This window comes from Oncorhynchus masou, unplaced genomic scaffold (assembly GCF_036934945.1).
Source record: "Oncorhynchus masou masou isolate Uvic2021 unplaced genomic scaffold, UVic_Omas_1.1 unplaced_scaffold_969, whole genome shotgun sequence".
Lineage (NCBI taxonomy): Eukaryota > Metazoa > Chordata > Actinopteri > Salmoniformes > Salmonidae > Oncorhynchus > Oncorhynchus masou.
Window position 1 is genome coordinate 107,063 of NW_027016195.1, and position 22,183 is coordinate 129,245.

General features: G+C 44.1%; 1 protein-coding gene across 1 annotated transcript in view; it reads left to right on the forward strand.

Annotated features, from left to right (window-relative positions):
* Positions 1-22,183, forward strand: part of LOC135538462 (copine-5-like) — an 80,617-nt gene that overhangs the window by 56,795 nt on the left and 1,639 nt on the right. Inside the window, exons 6-7 of the mRNA XM_064964354.1 lie at positions 16,982-17,085; positions 20,660-20,764. Coding sequence (XP_064820426.1) covers positions 16,982-17,085; positions 20,660-20,764 — 209 coding nt within the window. The remainder of the gene's footprint in view (positions 1-16,981; positions 17,086-20,659; positions 20,765-22,183) is intronic.

Genomic DNA, 22,183 nt, shown 5'->3' on the forward strand with positions numbered 1-22,183 from the left:
CACGGGTCCAAATGGATCTGGGGATTTCCCATCCGGACCCATAGGCAGAAATACATTTTTTAAATATAGAGACCCACTCCAAACGGACCCGACAACTAGACCCATTCCGTATAGACCTAAAGCAGAAAAGCTACTTTATTAACTGGAGCTGATAAAGTGCGAGGGAGAGGAGGTAGAGAGAGATGAGGCTCTAGCAGGGGAGGTAGAGAGAGATGAGGCTCTAGCAGGGGAGGTAGAGAGAGATGAGGCTTTGGCAGGGGAGGTAGAGAGAGATGAGGCTCTGGCAGGGGAGGTAGAGAGAGATGAGGCTCTAGCAGGGGAGGTAGAGAGAGATGAGGCTCTAGCAGGGGAGGTAGAGAGAGATGATGCTCTAACAGGGGAGGTGGAGAGAGATGAGGCTCTAACAGGGAAGGTAGAGAGAGATGAGGCTCTAGCAGGGGAGGTAGAGAGAGATGAGGCTCTAGCAGGGGAGGTAGAGAGAGATGAGGCTCTAACAGGGAAGGTAGAGAGAGATGAGGCTCTAACAGGGAAGGTAGACAGAGATGAGGCTCTAGCAGGGGAGGTAGAGAGAGGTGAGGCTCGAGCAGGGGAGGTAGAGAGAGATGAGGCTCTAGCAGGGGAGGTAGAGAGAGATGAGGCTCGAGCAGGGGAGGTAGAGAGAGATGAGACTCTAGCAGGGGAGGTAGAGAGAGATGAGGCTCGAGCAGGGGAGGTAGAGAGAGATGAGGGAACGAGGGGAAGAGAGGGAGCGAGGGGAAGAGAGGGAGCGAGGGGAAGAGAGGGAGCGAGGGGAAGAGAGGGAACGAGGGGAAGAGAGGGAACGAGGGGAAGAGAGGGAACGAGGGGAAGAGAGGGAACGAGGGGAAGAGAGGGAGCGAGGGGAAGAGAGGGAGCGAGGGGAAGAGAGGCAACGAGGGGAAGAGAGGGAGCGAGGGGAAGAGAGGGAGCGAGGGGAAGAGAGGGAGCGAGGGGAAGTGGGTAGTGGCGTGACTTATTGGGCAGAATAATCAGGCTCCTCTGAATGACTGTAAACCAATCCACTGAACTCAGAATGGACTGGTTTATTGCCATACAGTCGTAATACATCTGACTGTAATGCATAGGCCATATAATGCATAACAATTTTAGCATTTGTCATAAAGTGTTCTCAGGGTATATTACGAATAGGATAATGCAAAATACATTAAAAGCCAATGCATGATGTGCTGTCCCAATCTATTCCCGTGAACAGGCAGCAGCTAGCTAAAGAGAGAGCACTTTACAGGCGTCTCCAAGCATGCTGTTCTTCAAAGACTCCGCAGCATACAGAATCGCTAGAACATTCTGTTTGAACCATTAAAATGAACAAGACAGCCTCGAGCGCAAATAACCCATGTCCTTCAACCATGTTCACACATTTCATGACTGACATTACAGATAGGCACACGCTCGTCATCGAGACACAATGTTCTGACTTAACATTGTCAGGTTAATATAACCATCATCTCTGTAAAATAATCAAATATTCCCACACATTCCACTCTGTGACTGATGTGTTGTGGTCCAACAGTGTGCCAGAGTACTTCAGTGTGCGTGTGTGTGCGTGCGTGTGTGTGCGTGCGTGTGTGTGCGTGTGTGTGCGTGTGTGTGTGTGTGTGCGTGCATGCGTTTTCCCCAGTCCTTCAGGGGTCTGTGTGAGGTACATTAAACCTATGATGATGAAGAGTTTGCCTCATCGCCACAAAGCACCACTTACACAGCAGGTTTCTAATATAAATGCAAATGATCATTATCTTCACTCACAAGAGGTCATCTCCCCACTGTTTGAGTCGATTAGAGAGAAAAAGGAAAATCAGGCACGACTGACACCTACACTACATTGATTACATAGACTTGAACTATGAAAAATAGATACCCATGTAAAGCTGTTTAACATGTAAGGAAAAAAATACAGTTTCTAGTTCTAGAATGTATGTGGGAATCCTATCGTCAAATGGAACTCCCAGGATTGTGAATTCTAACCACTTTAAAGCTGCCTGGTGGTTCGGTATCACTTCCATCCATCTGGATTTTGTTTACCACATCACAGGCCACCTGTGAGCAACAAATTGAGTGAGGCAGCTGAGGAGTTTCTCTAGGAAGGACATTATTACACCGCTTGTTGTGTTGAAGTCAAACCTGAGATGGAGGGGGATTCTGAAACACAACTACAGGGACTCAATAAAGTGTGGAGGGGGGGGATGGTGAGAGGGAAGGAGGGAGAGAGTGCAAGGAGAGGAGGGGGGAGAGGGAGAGGGAGAGGGAGAGAGAGAGAGAGAGAGAGAGAGAGAGAGGAGGAGAGAGTTATTTCAGCTCTGGTTAAGAGAGAGAGAGAGTAGAGGGTAAGAGGGAGAGGGAGAGGGAGAGGGAGAGAGAGATAGTTATTTCAGCTCTGGTTAACATTAGACAGAGTTAGTAGATCTCTGGGTAACATTATACAGAGAGAGTTAGTAGATCTCTGGGGAACATTAGACAGAAAGAGAGACCGAGTAGAGCTCTGGGTAACATTAGACAGACAGATAGAGTTAGTAGAGCTCTGGGTAACATTAGACAGAGTTAGTTAGTAGATCTCTGGGTAACATTAGACAGAGAGAGTTAGTAGATCTCTGGGTAACATTATACAGAGAGAGTTAGTAGAGCTCTGGGTAAGATTAGACAGAGAGAGTTAGTAGAGCTCTGGGTAACATTAGACAGAGAGAGTTAGTAGAGCTCTGGGTAACATTAGACAGAGAGAGTTAGTAGATCTCTGGGTAACATTAGACAGAGAGAGTTAGTAGATCTCTGGGTAACATTAGACAGAGAGAGTTAGTAGATCTCTGGGTAACATTAGACAGAGAGAGTTAGTAGATCTCTGGGTAACATCAGACATAGAGAGTTAGTAGATCTCTGGGTAACATTAGACATAGAGAGTTAGTAGATCTCTGGGTAACATTAGACATAGAGAGTTAGTAGATCTCTTGGTAACATTAGACAGAGAGAGTTAGTAGATCTCTGGGTAACATTAGACAGAGAGAGTTAGTAGATCTCTGGGTAACATTAGACATAGAGAGTTAGTAGATCTCTTGGTAACATTAGACAGAGAGAGTTAGTAGTTCTCTGGGTAACATTATACAGAGAGAGAGTTAGTAGATCTCTGGGTAAGATTAGACAGAGAGAGTTAGTAGAGCTCTGGGTAACATTAGACATAGAGAGTTAGTAGATCTCTGGGGAACATTAGACAGAGAGAGTTAGTAGATCTCTGGGTAACATTAGACAGAGAGAGTTAGTAGAGCTCTGGGTAACATTAGACATAGAGAGTTAGTAGATCTCTGGGGAACATTAGACAGAGAGAGTTAGTAGATCTCTGGGTAAGATTAGACATAGTTAGTTAGTAGATCTCTGGGTAAGATTAGACAGAGAGAGTTAGTAGATCTCTGGGTAACATTAGACAGAGAGAGTTAGTAGATCTCTGGGTAACATTAGACAGAGAGAGTTAGTAGATCTCTGGGTAACATCAGACATAGTTAGTTAGTATAACTACTAGTATAATTAATGTACCTTCTGAGGAGAGGCTGCCTGCTACTTAATGTATTGAATGCGACACTGTCTCATCCTCACACTGTACTACTCTGTCACCTGCCACCTTGGAAACGAAGCTGTCACGCCCTGGTCTATATTTATTATGTTATCTTCATTTATTGAGTCAGGCCAGGGTGTGACATGGGTTTATTTGTAGTGTGTTTCGTCTTGGGGTTGTGTGGGGTGTACAGATTGGTCTATGGCTGCCTGAGGCGGTTCTCAATCAGAGTCAGGTGATTATCGTTGTCTCTGATTGGGAACCATATTTAGGTAGCCTGGGTTTCACTGTGTGTTTGTGGGTGATTGTTCCTGTCTCTGTGTTTGTTGCACCAGTATAGGCTCAGTCACTTTGGTTTTTCTTTTTTCCTTGTTTTGGAAGACAAGAGAACGAGCGCCATTCTCCTTGCGGAGATGGTGCAAAATACATCAACACGGTCGGTCCCCGGGATTGGCTGGCCAACACGATTCGGTTTGCTTGGAAGGAAAAGGAGTTGGAGCCTTTAGGACGGGAAACTTTTGGAAGGATAATATTGATGGGGATTCTAAAGCTGACGGTGAAGGACGTGTTTTGTTTCCAAGGCAACTCGTTGGAGGGAGCATACGACGTGGCACTATATACAGAGGAGAAACAGATCAAATCAAAATCAAATCAAATTTATTTGTCACATACACATGGTTAGCAGATGTTAATGCGAGTGTAGCGAAATGCTTGTGCTTCTAGTTCCGACAATGCAGTAATAACCAACAAGTAATCTAACTAACAATTCCTAATCTACTGTCTTATACACAGTGTAAGGGGATAAAGAATATGTACATAAGGATATATGAATGAGTGATGATACAGAGCAGCATAGGCAAGATACAGTAGATGGTATCGAGTACAGTATATACATGTGAGATGAGTATGTAAACAAAGTGGCATAGTTAAAGTGGCTAGTGATACATGTATTACATAAGGATGCAGTCGATGATATAGAGTACAGTATATACGTATGCATATGAGATGAATAATGTAGGGTAAGTAACATTATATAAGGTAGCATTGTTTAACACGATGATATCCTGAGAAAGGCAAGAGCAGTGGGAGGTGAGTGGCCGATGAGCCACTACGAAATAACAAGCCTGGCGAAGAATAACTTTAGGGTTGTAACTGTCAACATTTACAACCCATACGTTAAAGATGAAGAGGTGAGGGCCTTTCTGGGGAGGTACATGGATAACGTCTCCTCAGCTAGGCACCTCAAAGACTCCCTTGGGTTTTGGAATGGGAGGAGAGGCTTCCAGGCCCTCCTCAAGGAGGACCCAAAGGGACATGGTGGCTACCTCCATCCTCCTGCTATATTCTCCCTAGGGGCTGACAGGGGGACGTTGTTTTATGCACGTCAGCCCCCATTTTGCAGGCGCTGTATGGCCTACGGACACATTTTCGCCTCGTGCAGCATGAGAAAATGCAGATTTTGTGGATCTGAGGATCACGAGGCGAGGGATTGTGACAAGCCTAAGGCGTGCCACGTGTGTGGCTCGTCAGCACACCTGTGGCGAGGGTGCCCGGCTCGTCAGAGGTCATATGCGTCTGCGGCTGGGGGGGGAGCAGGAGCGGGGGATGGGGGAAGAAGAGGCCGCCATCACCAAAGAAGAGAATGAAGAGGAGGGTGCGATTGGCCGACAGTGAGAGGGAGGGGATGGCCAAGAGAGTGATGGGGGTGGGAGAAACTTCTGGGTTGCTGCTGGTTTCCCCAGGCCCTCAACTTCTGTTGGGTGGGGACACACTTAACAAGACTCAGGACTGGGTACAGGAGGAGGTGGGGAGTTTGTTTGGGGCTTCCCCAATTTTTTTCCAATCCAGCTGCAGCACTGGGGAGGGGGAGGATTGTGGGGGTAGACCCAGGGTGCAGGGCACCCCAGTGCCAAACACTATTCCTGCATCCTGGGTTGGTGAGATGGAGGAAGAGGGGGGGATGTCGGGAATACGGATGGTGTTCTCACCGGTAGATATGGAGCAGGGGAGCATCGGGTGAGTCTCCTGATTTTGTTTTTTTTCTGTCTGGGTTTAGAATTTGAGTGTATTACATGTTTTATTTTTTTCATGGGGTCTAATTTTACTTTTGTTAGTTTAAATGTAAGGGGTTTAAGGGATTCTGTTAAGAGGAGGGCGGTTTTTAGTTATTTGGAGGGTGTGGGGTTTGATTTTTGTTTTTTACAGGAGGTTCACCTGAGGGATGGAGGGGATGTTAGTAGATTTAAGAGGGAGTGGGACAAGGGGGAGTTGGTTTGGGGAATTGGGGGGGTGCACTCATCGGGGGTAGGGATTTTGTGTGGGCACAGGGAGGTAAAAGTGGAGGATTCTTTTGTGGTAATGCAGGGGAGGGTTATAGGGGTGGATGTCACGATAAGGGATTGTAAATTTAGATTAGTGGTGGTGTATGGGCCACAGGTGGTGGCAGACAGGAGGGAGATGGTGGACTGTCTGACGCCCCTGTGTGTCACAAATAGGAAATTAGTGATAGGGGGGGATTTTAATACAGATTTAGGAATAGGGGGGGATAGCAGTGCAGGCGCCATTGCCGGGCTAATGGCTTGCCATGGTCTGGTAGATGGTGGTCTGCACACTACTCCGAAAATGGCTGGTCCTACATGGCGCAACTCCAGGGGGGCTCAACTATATTTTTGTGCCCAGGTCTTTGGGTAAGTTGTCTGGGCGGCTGTTGCCTGTTTTCTTTTCGGATCACGACGGGGTGCTCCTGCAGGTGGGGTCGCCAGTATGCCTCTTTGGTAGGGGGTACTGGAAGTTAGATCGGGATGTGCTGGAGGAGCAGGCTTTTGTTGACGGGTTTTATGGTTTCTTTTGGAGGCTTGAAGGCCTCCGGTCCATGTGCGAGGGAGTGTTTGAGTGGTGGGAATTAGTTAAGGTGAGGATTAGGGCTTTTATAATAGGGTATTGCAAGAGGGAAAAAAGGGAGGAGAGGAGGGAGGTGGATCATATCCAAAGGTTAATTGAACTCGAATACGAGGCTGGCAACCTCGGCGAGTCGTTTGACTGGGAGAGATCCGCAACCCTAAAGGCGCAGCTCAGGGAGTTGCAGGAGCGGAAGGCTCAAGCTTTCCTGGAGCGTGCGCATAGTGGCTTTCTAGAACATAATGAGACTTGTTCTGCTATGTTCTTTAAGTTGGTTAGGGCCAGACAGAGTAGGAAGGTAATGCATGGCGTTAGGGAAGAAAATGGTAGTATAGTTAGAGAACCAGAGGATATGGTCAGGGTGACAACTGATCATTTCCAAGGTTTATTTAAGGAAAGGGAAATAGATATAGAGCAGGGAAATGTGTTTTTAGAACACTTGTCCAGGCGGTTGCCGGAGGACATTAGAGAAGTGATGGAGGCCCAGATTTCACTAGAAGAGGTTGAGAGCGCTCTTAGAAGGATGGGCAAAGGGAAGGTGCCTGGGATGGATGGGCTGCCGGCTGAGTTTTATCTCAAGTTTTGGGGTATACTTGGACCAGTGGTCCTCGAAGTCTTGAAGGCCATCCTTGAGACGGGGGTCCCGGGGGGATCAATGGCTGTTGGTGTGCTGTCACTTTTAAGGGGGAAGTAACAGACCATGGCAACTGGCGGCTGTTGACCATGCTGTGTGTAGATTACAAGCTACTTGCAAAGGTTTTATCAGACCGGTTGCGCACAGCCCTTCCCTACGTCGTCCATGAGGATCAGACGTGCGGGGTAGAGGGCCGCTCTATTAGATGGAACCTACAGTTAATCAGGGACTCCATCGCTTGGGTTGAAGATAGAGGACTGCCTTTAATGGTAGCAGCGCTAGATCAGGCGAAAGCCTTTGATCGCGTGAATAGATCCTTTTTATTCAGAGTGTTAGGTCGATTAGGATTTGGGGAGAAGTTCATAGGATGGATTCGAACATTATATGTCGGAGCGGGGTGCCGAGTTAGTGTAAATAGTCACTTGGGTGACGTTTTTGACCTCTCGTCTGGGGTCAGGCAGGGGTGCCCACTCTCGGCTCTCCTCTTCGTTCTGTACATGGAGCCTCTGGGGGCTGCCATTAGGGCAGACACAGGGGTGGAAGGCTTGTTGATCCCTGGAAGTTGTGGGCTGCGTGTTAAGTTGACGCAGTACGCCGACGACACTTCCTTGCTGCTGTGCAAGGACTCGTGCCTGACAAGGTCCCTTGCCATCTTTGGGGATTTCACCCGAGCGTCGGGAGCAGTTCTGAACCATGCAAAGTCTTCCGTTAAGTTTTTCGGAAGATGGCGCGGTAGAACGGATGTGCCTGGGGGGTTATCTCTCTGTGAGGGGGCCCTGAGGATTCTCGGGGTCCATTTTGAGACCTCCGGCTCAGCGACACTGAACTGGAAAATGCGTATCGCAGTGGTACAGAGGAAGCTAGCAATGTGGAAGGCTAGGTATTTGTCTTTTGTGGGCAAAGTCCTGGTCCTAAAGGTGGATGTGTTGCCGTCTCTTTTGTTTTTGGCGTACATCTACCCATTGCCGGCTTGTCTGAGGAGGCCTCTAGTGAGGCTTGTGTTTCAGTTTATGTGGAGTGGCAGGTGCGAGTGGGTCGCCAGGGCATGCATGATCTGTCCCATCGGGGAGGGAGGTAGAGGGGTACCACATTTCCCCCTCAAGCTGGACACAATGTTTGTTTCTTTCTTGTTAACGGAGCTTGCTCATCCAGTGATACACCCATCCGGTTATCTCCTGCGGGTGTTCTTCTTGTATCAGGCGAGAAGCGTAATGGTGTGGTCTAACATGGGTCCTCGGGCGGAACAGCTGCCGTGGCACTTTGGTCATGCGGCCAAGTGGCTGCGTGCGCACCCTGAGGTTGAAGTTGTCCGAGTAGGTTTAGATCACAGGCACCTGTACGAGGAGGTCAGAAAGGCAGGGAGTCCGGCGCCTGTAGTGGGCATCTCGGAAGTGGTCTGGGAGGGAGTGCAGGCGCGGGGTCTGGACAACAGGCTCAAGGACCTGAATTGGTTGAGCCTCCGTAAGTGCTTGCCGGTACGTTCCATCTTGTACCGGTATAGTTTGGTACAATCCCCCACCTGTCCAAGATCCTCTTGTGGCAGGGAGGAGACTGTGCGACTGTGGGACTGTGCCTTTGCCGGAGTAGTATGGGCTAGGGCACGGGTGTTGTTAGGTTTGGTAAAGGGGGATTTTGTTTTGACGTGGGCCAGGTTAGAGAGAGGTGTAGGGAGAGCGAGAGGGACGGATAGGGACAGGTTTCTGCTCTGGCTTCTCATGAGTCTCTTTAAACGGGGGCTGTGGGAAGCCAGGCAGAACATGGTGAAGACAGGGAGAGATTGGGGGGGTGGAAGGGATAGTGAGGAGGGTGGAAGGAGATTTGAGGGGGAGGATGAAGAGGGAGGAGAGGAAGTGGGGGCAGCATGCTGCTCGGGAGAGGTGGAAGGGGGGTTTAGGGCTGGGTGTCATTTAGATTTGTAAGGGGATAGATTAGGGACGGGGAGATAGGGAAAGGTATTTGGTAGGGTGACTGGGAGGGAAGATGCTCCCCTGAGGTTTTGTTTGGGGTTTATGTTTAGTTAAATTAGTTTAATTAAAATACCATCTTTTGAGTATGTATAAAAATTATGAGTTGTAAAGAATGAATGGTATTGAAGATAATAAATTATTTTTATTTAAAAAAACAACAACAAAAACAGTCAGGGCTGTTTCGGTTTTCGACGTTTGTTGTTTTGTATTATTCGTGTTTTCTTCATCATTAAAGATGTATCTAACGAACCACGCTGCATTTTGGTCCGATCCTTGTTCCGGAGGAGTTGGAAGAAACCCGTTACAGAAGCTGCAGTCTGTGTCCCAAATGGAACCCTGTTACCTATATAGTGTACTGTAAAGGGAAGTGGGCCCTGTGGGCCCTGGTCAAAAGTAGTGCACTATAAAGGGAAGTGGGCCCTATGGGCCCTGGTCAAAAGTAGTGCACTATAAAGGGAAGTGGGCACTGGTCAAGAGTAGTGCACTATAAAGGGAAGTGGGCCATTGTTAAAATTAGTGTGGGGAAAGTGGGCCCTATGGGCACTGGTCAGAAGTGGGGTGGGAGGGGGAGGGGAGGGGGGGTTAGGACACAGACCAAGTCACATTGTAATACTTTACCATAACGCCACTAACTTTCTGTAGTAATACCCTTGGTAGTTAGTTAGTTAGTTAGTCCCTGGTACTAGTCCCTGGTACTAGTCCCTGGTAGTAGTCCCTGGTAGTAGTCCTTGGAAGTAGTCCCTGGTAGTAGTCCCTCAAAGTAGTCCTTGGAAGTAGTCCCTGGATGTAGTCCCTGGTACTAGTCCCTGGAAGTAGTCCCTGGATGTAGTCCCTGGTACTAGTCCCTGGTACTAGTCCCTGGAAGTAGTCCTTGGAAGTAGTCCCTGGTACTAGTCCCTGGTACTAGTCCCTGACAGAAGAAAGAGTGGATACTGAGCTGTGTTATCCTCCTCTAACATCGTCCTCAGGCTGTGGTGCGCCACACTAATACTTCTCTGGTCCCCAAACCCCCAATAGGATAACCTGTAGGATGGCTGTTCCCACAATCATCTGGTCCCCAAACCCCCAATGGGATACCCTGTAGGATGGCTGTTCCCACAATCATCTGGTCCCCAAACCCCCAATGGGATAACCTGTAGGATGGCTGTTCCCACAATCAGCTGGTCCCCAAACCCCCAATGGGATAACCTGTAGGATGGCTGTTCCCACAATCATCTGGTCCCCAAACCCCCAGTGGAATAACTTGTAGGATGGCTGTTCCCACAATCATCTGGTCCCCAAACCCCCAGTGGAATAACTTGTAGGATGGCTGTTCCCACAATCATCTGGTCCCCAAACCCCAATGGGATAACCTGTAGGATGGCTGTTCCCACAATCATCTGGTCCCCAAACCCCCAGTGGAATAACTTGTAGGATGGCTTGTTTAAAGCAATGAATGTCAAGAATTGATCTAAATTTGTATGTTGTTAGCTAGCTAGCCAGCCAGTTTTAGAGGAATGATTCCATTTTCAAATTAACTGCCAATACGCCATACATTCCATTCCATATGAGGTCAATGCCCTGAATCAATTCCCCTTTGTAAGGGAAAATTATTCCTTAAGGTACCCACTTAAGAGTTTTTTTTAAAATCTTTATTTAACTAGGCAAGTCAGTTAAGAACAAATTCTTATTTTCAATGACGGCCTAGAAACAGTGGGTTAACTGCCTGTTCAGGGGCAGACCGACAGATTTGTACCTTGTCAGCTCGGGGGTTTGAACTTTCAACCTTCCAGTTACTAGTCCAACACTCTAACCACTAGGCTACCCTGCCATGATCTGGAGAAAGCTGAACATCCGGAGCTGCCTAAAGTAGACACTTTTGTCCAAATCGAGGTAATTGATCACTTGTTTGATGTCCAGAAGCTGTTTTCAGTCATAGGAAATTATCCGAACCTTGAGGGAAGCTTATTTGAGTCAGAAAAGGGGTGTTCATAAGATAGGGAAAATATACAAAACCTTGCAGAGAACATATCCAACTGACAATCTCTTAGAGAAATATATAAACTATTGGAACCAAGAACAACAACAACACCAACAACAACAGCAGCAGCAACAACAACAGCAACTCTCGTCACAGACAGAAACAGAGACCAATATAATAACTGCACCAATATAATAACTGCACCAATATAATAACTGCACCAATATAATAACTGATAGAGTGATTACGTCTGAAGAGACAACAGCAATACAACGTCTTGAGTCCATTTAGTCACCACAGTTGTAATCAGCAGTTAACTTTTCTCTCACCTTCAAAATTATAATCTTGTTTTTCCAACTGTGTTGATTGGTTTTTACAGAGCTAATCAGAGCTGCTCAGTTTTCAGAAGAAAACATTTAATTTAATTATACACTATTACATTCACCAGATATTCCTTCCCAGGTACCTTTCCAAGGTCCATATTACTAGTAATTTTGGTATAAAGCAGTATTTGGTGTACATTCTAAATGGTATGTTGGTGTGTATAATGGAATGTAGCTTAGGGTCTGTGTTTTGTGGAGGCAGAGGTTGTAGCCCACTTAGAGTTGTGGGCTGCTGACCAAGGCAGACCTCGGTTTCATTGGTTCCACTGTGCTAGGCAAGCTCAATCAACCACAGTAAACAAATACTAGTTGAAGCCAGGTATACGAGTCCAGTTGTGGGCTGCTGGCCAAGGCCTGGAGCAGTGGTTGCTAGGCAAGCTCAATCAACCACAGTAAACAAATACTAGTTGAACCCAGGTCTGCTAGTCCAGTTGTGGGCTGCTGGCCAAGGCAGACCTAGGTTTCATTGGTTCCACTGTGCTAGGCAAGCTCAATCAACCACAGTAAACAAATACTAGTTGAAGCCAGGTATACGAGTCCAGTTGTGGGCTGCTGGCCAAGGCCTGGAGCAGTGGTTGTGGTGGTTGTGGTGGTTTGTGGGGCAGGTCAGAGGATGTACTGTGAGTGATGTGAGTGAAGTGGGTCATGAGGATCGATAGAGACCATGTTTTCAAGCCCTGAGAAAGCACTTGGTGAAAATAGGGCTTTCATTCATATCTGATAACTGTGCCCTATTGAGATGCTGGAGTCTCATCCTCAATACTATACTGTATTATATTTTATTATACTGTACTGCACTGTGCTGTATTATACTATACTGTACTGTACTGCACTGTACTGTATTATACTCTACTGCACTCTATTGTACTATTCTGTTTTATATTGTACTGCACTGTACTGTATTATGCTGTATTATACTGTACTGCACTGTACTGTATTGTACTGTATTATACTGTACTGACCTATACTGTATTATACTGTACTACACTATACTGTATTGCACTATACTGTATTATACTGCACTATACTGTATTATACTGTAATGTACTGCACTAAACTATATTACACTGTACTGCACTATACTGTATTATAATATACAGAATTATTCTGTATTATACTGCGTTATATTGTACTGCACTACACTGTAGTATTCTGCACTGCACTATACTGCATTATACTGTACTGTACTGCACTAAACTGTATTACACTGTACTGCACTATACTGTATTATAATGTACTGAACTATACTCTATTAGACTTTATTTTACTGTACTGAACTACACTGTATTATACTGTGTTATACTAAACTGCACTATGCTTTAGTATACTGTACTGTAATATACTGTACTGTACTGCACTATACTGTATTGTACTGTACTGTCTTGTACTTGTACTGTACTATGCTGTATTATACTGGACTGCACTATACTGTATTATACTTTACTGTACTGCACTGTAATGTAGTATACTGTATTATACTGTACTGCACTATACTGTATTATACTGTATAATACTGCACTATAATGTATTGTACTGTACTGTATTGTATGTGTACTGTACTGCACTATGCTGTATTATACTGTACTGCACTATACTGTATTGTACTGTACTGCACTATACCGTATTGTACTGTACTGCAATTATACTTTATTATACTGTACTATACTGTATTATACTATACTGCACTAGACGTATTAGCCTGTACTATACTGTATTATACTGTACAATAACATACTGTACTGCACTATACTGTACTGTACTCCACTGTACTGTATTATAGTTCACTGCACTGTACTGTATTATACTGTATTATACTGTACTGCACTATACTGTATTATACTGTGTACAATTGTACTATACTGTACTGCACTGTACTGTATTATACTGTACTGCACTGTACTGTATTATACTGTACTGCACTATACTGTATTATACTGTACTGCACTATACTGTATTGTACTGTACTGCACTATACCATAGTGTACTGTACTGCACTATACTATATTATACTCTACTGTACTGTATTATACTTTACTGCACTATACTGTACTCCACTGTACTGTATTATACTTCACTGTACTGCACTCTACCTTATTATACTGTATTATACTGTACTGATCTATACTGTATTATACTGTGTAAAAATGTACTATACTGTACTGCACTGTTCTGTATTATACTGTATTATACTGTACTGCACTATATTGTACTATATAATACTTTACTATACTGTACTGCACTACACTGCACGATACTGTATTATACTGTACTGTACTGCACTAAACCGTATTACACTCTACTGCACTATACTGTATTATACTGTACTGTACTATATTATACTGTATTATATTGTACTGCACTATACTGTATTATTCTGTACAGCACTATACTGTATTATGCTGCATTATATTGTACTGCACTATACTGTATTATTCTGTACTGCACTATACTGTATTATACTGTACTGCACTATACTGTATTATACTGTATTATACTAAACTGCACTATACTTTATTATACTGTACTGAACTATACTGTATTATACTATATTATACTAAACTGCACTATACTTTATTATACTGTACTGTAATATACTATACTGTACCATATTGTTCTGTACTGCACTATACTGTATTATACTGTGTAATATTGTACTATACTGTATTGCACTGTACTGTATTATACTGTACTGCTCTGTACTGTATTATACTATATTATACTGTACTACACTATACTGTACTGCACTATACTGTACTGTATTATACTGTATTATACTGTACTGCACTTTACTGTACTGTACTGTATTATACTGTACTGCACTATACTGTACTGTATTATACTGTATTATACTGTACTGCACTATACTGTACTGTATTATACTGTGTTATACTGTACTGCACTGTACTGTATTATACTGTGTTATACTGTACTGCACTGTACTGTATTATGCTGTGTTATACTGTACTGCACTGTACTGTATTATGCTGTGTTATACTGTACTGCAGGGTACTGTATTATGCTGTACTGCACTATACTGTACTGTACTATGCTGTGTTATACTGTACTGCACTGTACTGTATTATGCTGTGTTATGCTGTACTGCACTGTACTGTATTATATTGTACTGTATTATACTTTCTTTCTACTTTCTACTTCTACTTTCTTTCTACTTTGCACATTCTTCCACTGCAAATCTACCATTCCAGTGTTTTACTTGCTATATTGTCTTTACTTTGCCACCTTGGCCTCTTTTTGCCTTTACCTCCCTAATCTCACCTCATTTGCTCTTATCGTATATAGACTTGTTTATACTGTTTTATTGACTGTATGTTTGTTTTACTCCACTCTGTGTCGTTGTTTGTGTCAAACTGCTTTGCTTTATCTTGGCCAGGTCGCAATTGTAAATGAGAACTTGTTCTCAACTTGCCTACCTGGTTAAAGGTGGGGGAAAAAAATACTGTACTGCACTATACTGTATTATACTGTATTGCTTTATACTGTATTATATTATGTATTGTACTGCACTACACTGTATTATACTGTATTGCTTTATACTTGTATTATATTATGTATTGTATTGTACTGCACTATACTCTATTATACTGTAGTATACTATGCTGTACCACACTGTACTGTACTGTACTGTAATGTACTGCACCCGGCAGCACAGCCATTACCGACATTACGCTGACAGCACAGCCATTATTGTATTACGCTGACAGCACAGCCATTACAGACATTACCAACATTATGCTGGCAGCACAGCCATTACAGACACATCCCCGACAGCACAGCCGTTACAGCCATTACAGACATTACTCTGGCAGCACAGCCATTACAGACATTTAGTTGGCAGCACAGCCATTACAGACATTACCAACATTACACTGACAGCACAGCCATTACACTGGCAGCACAGCCATTACACTGGCAGCACAGCCATTACAGCCATTACACTGGCAGCACAGCCATTGCACTGGCAGCACAGCCATTGCACTGGCAGCACAGCCATTACACTGGCAGCACAGCCATTACAGCCATTACACTGGCAGCACAGCCATTATGCTGGCAGCACAGCCATTACACTGGCAGCACAGCCATTCCAGCCATTACGCTGGCAGCACAGCCATTACACTGGCAGCACAGCCATTACACTGGCAGCACAGCCATTACACTGGCAGCACAGCCATTACAGCCATTACACTGTCAGCACAGCCATTATGCTGGCAGCACAGCCATTACAACCATTACGCTGGCAGCACAGCCATTACACTGGCAGCATAGCCATTACAGCCATTACACTGGCAGCACAGCCATTACACTGGCAGCACAGCCATTACGCTGGCACCACAGCCATTCCAGCCATTATGCTGGCAGCACAGCCATTACACTGGCAGCATAGCCATTACAGCCATTACACTGGCAGCACAGCCATTATGCTGGCAGCACAGCCATTACAGCCATTACGCTGGCAGCACAGCCATTACGCTGGCAGCACAGCCATTACAGCCATTACAGACATTACATACAATACAGCCATTATGGGGTTGGGGCGCATTCATTTTTATGTGTACCAAATAGCACCCTTGTCTCTAACAGTGCACTACTTCCGATTAGAGCCGTGTGGGACACCCTATTGGCCGAGGTCAAAACGAGTGCTCTACGTAGGAAATGGGGTACAATTTGGGACGTACCCATTGTCTCCGTAATGGCGGTGCGTGAACACTTAAATGCTGCCAGAATGAGTGTGATTATGATAATAATACCAGGCTTTAAAATGTATCATTAGCTGAACTAAACCCCCTCTATCCCACACCCCATACAGAGACATAAAGGCCATTTTCACTTTCTAAACCTATTCTATTTCAGAGCCCCATTTTGTATGCACTCTCAGGCATTTAAGGCTGTAATCACAACCTTCACAACCACAAGGTTGCACATTACATTTTAAACGCTGCTTTTCGATACTCCTGGTTTTGAATGCAGAACACAACTCGAGTAATAATTATTAATGTGTTTGTTTTTTAGCTAGGATTTTGGATTTGAAAATCAGGGCTCACTGGCTATGCGGTGCTGCTGTGGTGTGTTGCTTATTAGGTTGCAGCCAATGGGTTTATTTGGTCATTCAGTGCTTTTATATCTTGGCACAAGACACCATATACAAAACACAACAGGAAGCATACGGAGAACCTGCAATCCTACTGGGGATTTACAATGTAATATCTACTCTCTCTCCCTCTCTGTCCTCTCTCTCTGTCTATTTCTCCCTTCTCTCTCTTGGTCCTCTCTCGCTCTGCCTCCCTCCATCTCCCACCCTCCATCTCTCTCTCTCTCTCTCTCTCTCTCTCTGTCCCCCTCACTCTCTCTCACTCTGCCTCCCTCCATCTCCCACCCACCCACCCACCCTCCATCTCTCTATCTCTCGCTCTCTCTCTGTCTGTCCCCCTCACTCTCTCTCTGCCCCCCCTTCTCTGCCCTCTCTCTCTCTCTTTCGCCCTCTTCCCCCTCTCTCTGCCCCCCCTCTCTCTGCCCCCAGTTCTTCTCTGCCCCCTTTCTCTGCTCCAGGAAGTTGCCACCATGCAGTTCTGTGCCCACAAGCTGGACAGGAAAGACTTCTTTGGGAAGTCGGACCCCTTCCTGGTCTTCTACCGGAGTAACGAGGATGGAACGTGAGTTCTTCATTCCTGTTTTTCTGTTTGTTTTCTGGCTCTAATCTACTGTTTTACCGACATTAGAAGTATGAGGGCATTTATTTCCTACAATTCTACACATTATACCATAGGGTGGATAGTAAACTTTACATTTATTTCCTACAATTCTACACATTATACCATAGGGGAGAGAAAATATTACATTTATTTCCTACAATTCTACACATTATACCATAGGGCGGAGAAAAATTACATTTATTTCCTACAATTTATTATACCATAGGGGCGGAGAGAAAATATTACATTTATTTCCTACAATTCTACACATTATACCATAGGGCGGAGAGAAAATATTACATTTATTTCCTACAATTCTACACATTATACCATAGGGGGATAGAAAACATTACATTTATTTCCTACAATTCTACACATTATACCATAGGCTGGAGAGAAAATATTACATTTATTTCCTACAATTCTACACATTATAAAGGGTGGATAGAAAACTTTACATTTATTTCCTCCAATTCTACACATTATACCATAGGGCGGATAGAAAACATTACATTTATTATACACATTATATAGGGCGGAGAGAAAAAATATTACATTTACACATTATACCATAGTGCGGAGAGAAAATATTACATTTATTTCCTACAATTCACATTATACCATAGGGCGGGAGAAAATAGAATTCTACACATTATACCATAGGGTGGAGAGAAAATATTACATTTATTTCCTACAATTCTACACATTATACCATAGGGCGGAGAGAAAATATTACATTTATTTCCTACAATTCTACACATTATACCATAAGGGGGAGAGAAAATATTACATTTATTTCCTACAATTCTACACATTATACCATAGGGCGGATAGAAAACATTACATTTATTTCCTACAATTCTACACATTATACCATAGGGCGGAAAGAAAATATTACATTTATTTCCTACAATTCTACACATTATACCATAGGGCGGAGAGAAAATATTACATTTATTTCCTACAATTCTACACATTACACCATAGGGCGGAGAGAAAATGCTGCAGTTTTAAAGCAAGTTTCCTGAAATTCTACCAAGTTTGCCATGTGTTGGAGAGAAATATGTGCAGTTGTGAAGCACATTTTCTGCAATTCTACAAATTTGATGTGGTGTTAATGATATCTGAGTGAGAGTGACTAGCATGACTAATGGGATGTCCCCTGGAGGTCAGGGCTCCTGGGCACAGTTCGATATTCAGCCTCCCTTGTCACAACACAACTGACTGGCTCAAATGCATTAAGGAAAGAAATTCCACAAATTAACTTTTAAGGAGGCACACCTGTTAATTGAAAAACATTCCTGGTGACTATCTCATCAAGCTGGTTGAGAGAATGCCAAGAGTGTGCAAAGCTGTCATCAAGGCAAAGGGTGGCTATTTGAAGGATCTCAAACATAAAATATATTTTGATTTGTGTAACACTTTTTAGCTTACTACATGATTCCATGTGTATTATTTCATAGTTTTGACAGAACTCTAGAGTTCCACTGCGTAGATGGGAAATCCTTCCAGAAGGACAACCATCTATGCAGAACTCCACCAATCAGGCCTTTATGGTGGAGTGGCCAGATGGAAGCCACTCCTCAGTAAAAGGAACATGACAGCCCGCTTGGAGTTTGCCAAAAGGCATCTAAAGGACTCTCAGACCATGAGAAACAAGATTCTCTGATCTGATGAAACCAAGATTGAACTCTTTGGCCTGAATGTGAAGCGCCACATCTGGAGGAATCCTGACACAATCCCTAAGGTGAAGTGAAGCATGGTGGTGGCAGCATCATGCTGTGGGGATGTTTTTCAGCGGCATGGACTGGGAGACTAGTTAGGATTGAGGGAAAGATAAACGGAGCAAAGTACAGAGAGATCCTTGATGAAAACCTCCTCCAGAGCACCCAGGACCTCAGACTGAGGTGAAGGTTCACCTTCCAACAGGACAACAACCCCAAGCACACAGCCAAGACAACACAGGAGTGGCTTCGGAACAAGTCTCTGAATGTCCTTGAGTGGCCCAGACAGAGCCCGGACTTGAACCCGATCAAACATCTCTGGAGAGACCTGAAAATAGCTGTGTAGAGACGTTCCCCATCCAACCTGACAGAGTTTGACAGGATCTCCAGAGAAGAATGGGAGAAATTCCCCAAATACAGTTGTACCAAGCTTGTAGCATCATACCCAAGAAGACTCGAGAATGTAATCACTTCCAAAGGTGCTTAAACAAAGTATTGAGTAAAGGGTCTGAATACTTATGTAAATGTGATATTTCAGTTTTTTTATTTTATTATTATTATACATTTGCAAACAATTCTTAAAATCTGTTTTTGCTATGCCATTATGGGGTATTGTGTGTAAATTGATAAGGGGGAGTCTATTTAATCCATTTTAGAATAAGGCTGTAGCGTAACAAAATGTGGAAAAAGTCAAGGGGTCTGAATACTTTCCTAATGTATGTTTTTAACTATATATTTAAATGTTTAGCTAAGTCTTCAAACAAAACTATATCCATTATAGAGTTAAGTAGGTGCTAGGTGTTGGGGAAGATGTGTTAGGGATAGAGTTAAGTAGGTGCTAGGTGTTGGGGAAGATGTGTTAGGGATAGAGTTAAGTAGGTGACAGGTGTTGGGGAAGATGTGTTAGGGATAGAGTTAAGTAGGTGCTAGGTGTTGGGGAAGATGTGTTAGGATAGAGTTAAGTAGGTGCTAGATGTTGGGGAAGATGTGTTAGGGATAGAGTTAAGTAGGTGCTAGGTGTTGGGGAAGATGTGTTAGGATAGAGTTAAGTAGGTGCTAGGTGTTGGGGAAGTTGTGTTAGGGATAGAGTTAAGTAGGTGCTAGGTGTTGGGGAAGATGTGTTAGGGATAGAGTTAAGTAGGTGCTAGGTGTTGGGGAAGATGTGTTAGGGATAGAGTTAAGTAGGTGCCAGGTGTTGGGGAAGATGTGTTAGGGATAGCGTTAAGTAGGTGCCAGGTGTTGGGGAAGATGTTAGGGATAGAGTTAAGTAGGTGCCAGGTGTTGGGGAAGATGTGTTAGGGATAGAGTTAAGTAGGTGCCAGGTGTTGGGGAAGATGTGTTAGGGATAGAGTTAAGTAGGTGCTAGGTGTTGGGGAAGATGTGTTAGGGATAGCGTTAAGTAGGTGCTAGGTGTTGGGGAAGATGTGTTAGGGATAGCGTTAAGTAGGTGCTAGGTGTTGGGGAAGATGTGTTAGGGATAGAGTTAAGTAGGTGCTAGGTGTTGGGGAAGATGTGTTAGGGATAGAGTTAAGTAGGTGCCAGGTGTTGGGGAAGATGTGTTAGGGATAGAGTTAAGTAGGTGCTAGGTGTTGGGGAAGATGTGTTAGGGATAGAGTTAAGTAGGTGCCAGGTGTTGGGGAAGATGTGTTAGGGATAGAGTTAAGTAGGTGCTAGGTGTTGGGGAAGATGTGTTAGGGATAGAGTTAAGTAGGTGCTAGGTGTTGGGGAATATGTGTTAGGGATAGAGTTAAGTAGGTGCCAGGTGTTGGGGAAGTTGTTGTCAGGCTGTGTTCATTCTTCCGTCTGCCCAGGTTTACTATCTGCCACAAGACGGAGGTTGTGAAGAACACTCTAAACCCAGTGTGGCAGGCCATCGCCATTCCTGTCAGAGCACTGTGCAATGGAGACTTCGATAGGTACTGTTATACACACGCTATAACACGCACACAAAAACAGATTCAACCACAAACACCAGGGAGGTTTTCCAATGCTTCGCAATGAAGGGCACCTATTGGTAGATGGGTAAAAAAAAAAAAAAACAGACATTGAAAATCCCTTTGAGCACGGTGATATTATTAATTACACTTTGGATTGTGTATCAATACACCCAGTCACTACAAAGATACAGGCATCCTTCCTAACTCAGTTGCCGGAGAGGAAGGAAACCGCTCAGGGTTTTCACCATGAGGCCTATGGTGACTTTAAAACAGTTACAGAGTTTAATGGCTGTGATAGGAGAACACTGAGGATGGATCAACAACATTGCAGTCACTCCACAATACTCACCTAATTGACAGAGTGAAGAGAAGGAAGCCTGTACAGAATAAAAAATATTCCAAAACATGCATCCTGTTTGCAAAAAGGCACTAAAGTAATACTGCAAAAAAAGTGTGGCTTTGGTTGGGGCAAATCTATCACATTACTGAGTACCACTCTCCATATTTTCAAGCATAGTGGTGGCTGCATCATGTTATGGGTATGCTTGTAATTGTTAAGTACTGGGGAGTTTTTCAGGATAAAAAAAGAAATGTAATGAAACTTAGCACAGGCAAAATCCTAGAAGAAAACCTGGTTCAGTCTGCTTTCCACTACACACTGGGAGATTAATTCACCTTTCAGCAGGACAATGACCTAAAACACAAGGCCAAATCTACACTGGAGTTGTTTACCAAGAAGACAGTCTGCGTTCCTGAGTGGCAGAGTTACAGTTTTGTCTTAAATCTACTTGAAAATCTATGGCAAGACAAGAAAATGGTTGTCAAGCAATGATCAACAACCAATTTGACAGAGCTTGAAGAATTTTGAACAGAATAATGGGCAAATGTTCACAATCCAGATGTGGAAAGCTCTTAGAGACTTACCAGGAAACACTCACAGCTGTAATCGCTCTGAGAGACTTACCAGCAAACACTCACAGCTGTAATCACCCTGAGAGACTTACCCAGAAAGACTCACAGCTGTAATCACTCTGAGAGACTTACCAGGAAACACTCACAGCTATAATCGCTCTGAGACTTACCCAGAAACACTCACAGCTGTTAGAGCTCTGAGAGACTTGCCAGAAAGACTCACAGCTGTAATCACTCTGAGAGACTTACCCAGAAAGACTCACAGCTGTAATCACTCTGAGAGACTTAGCCAGAAAGTCAGCTGTAATAGCTGCCAAAGGTGCTTCTACAAATTATTGGCTCAGAAGTCTGAACTCTTATGGAAATGAGATATTTCAGTATTTCATTTTCAATAAATATTTTCACTTTGTCATTATGTGGTATTGTGTGTAGATTGGTGAGGGAGGAAAAATCGATTTAATCATTTTGAATTCAGGCTGTTACACA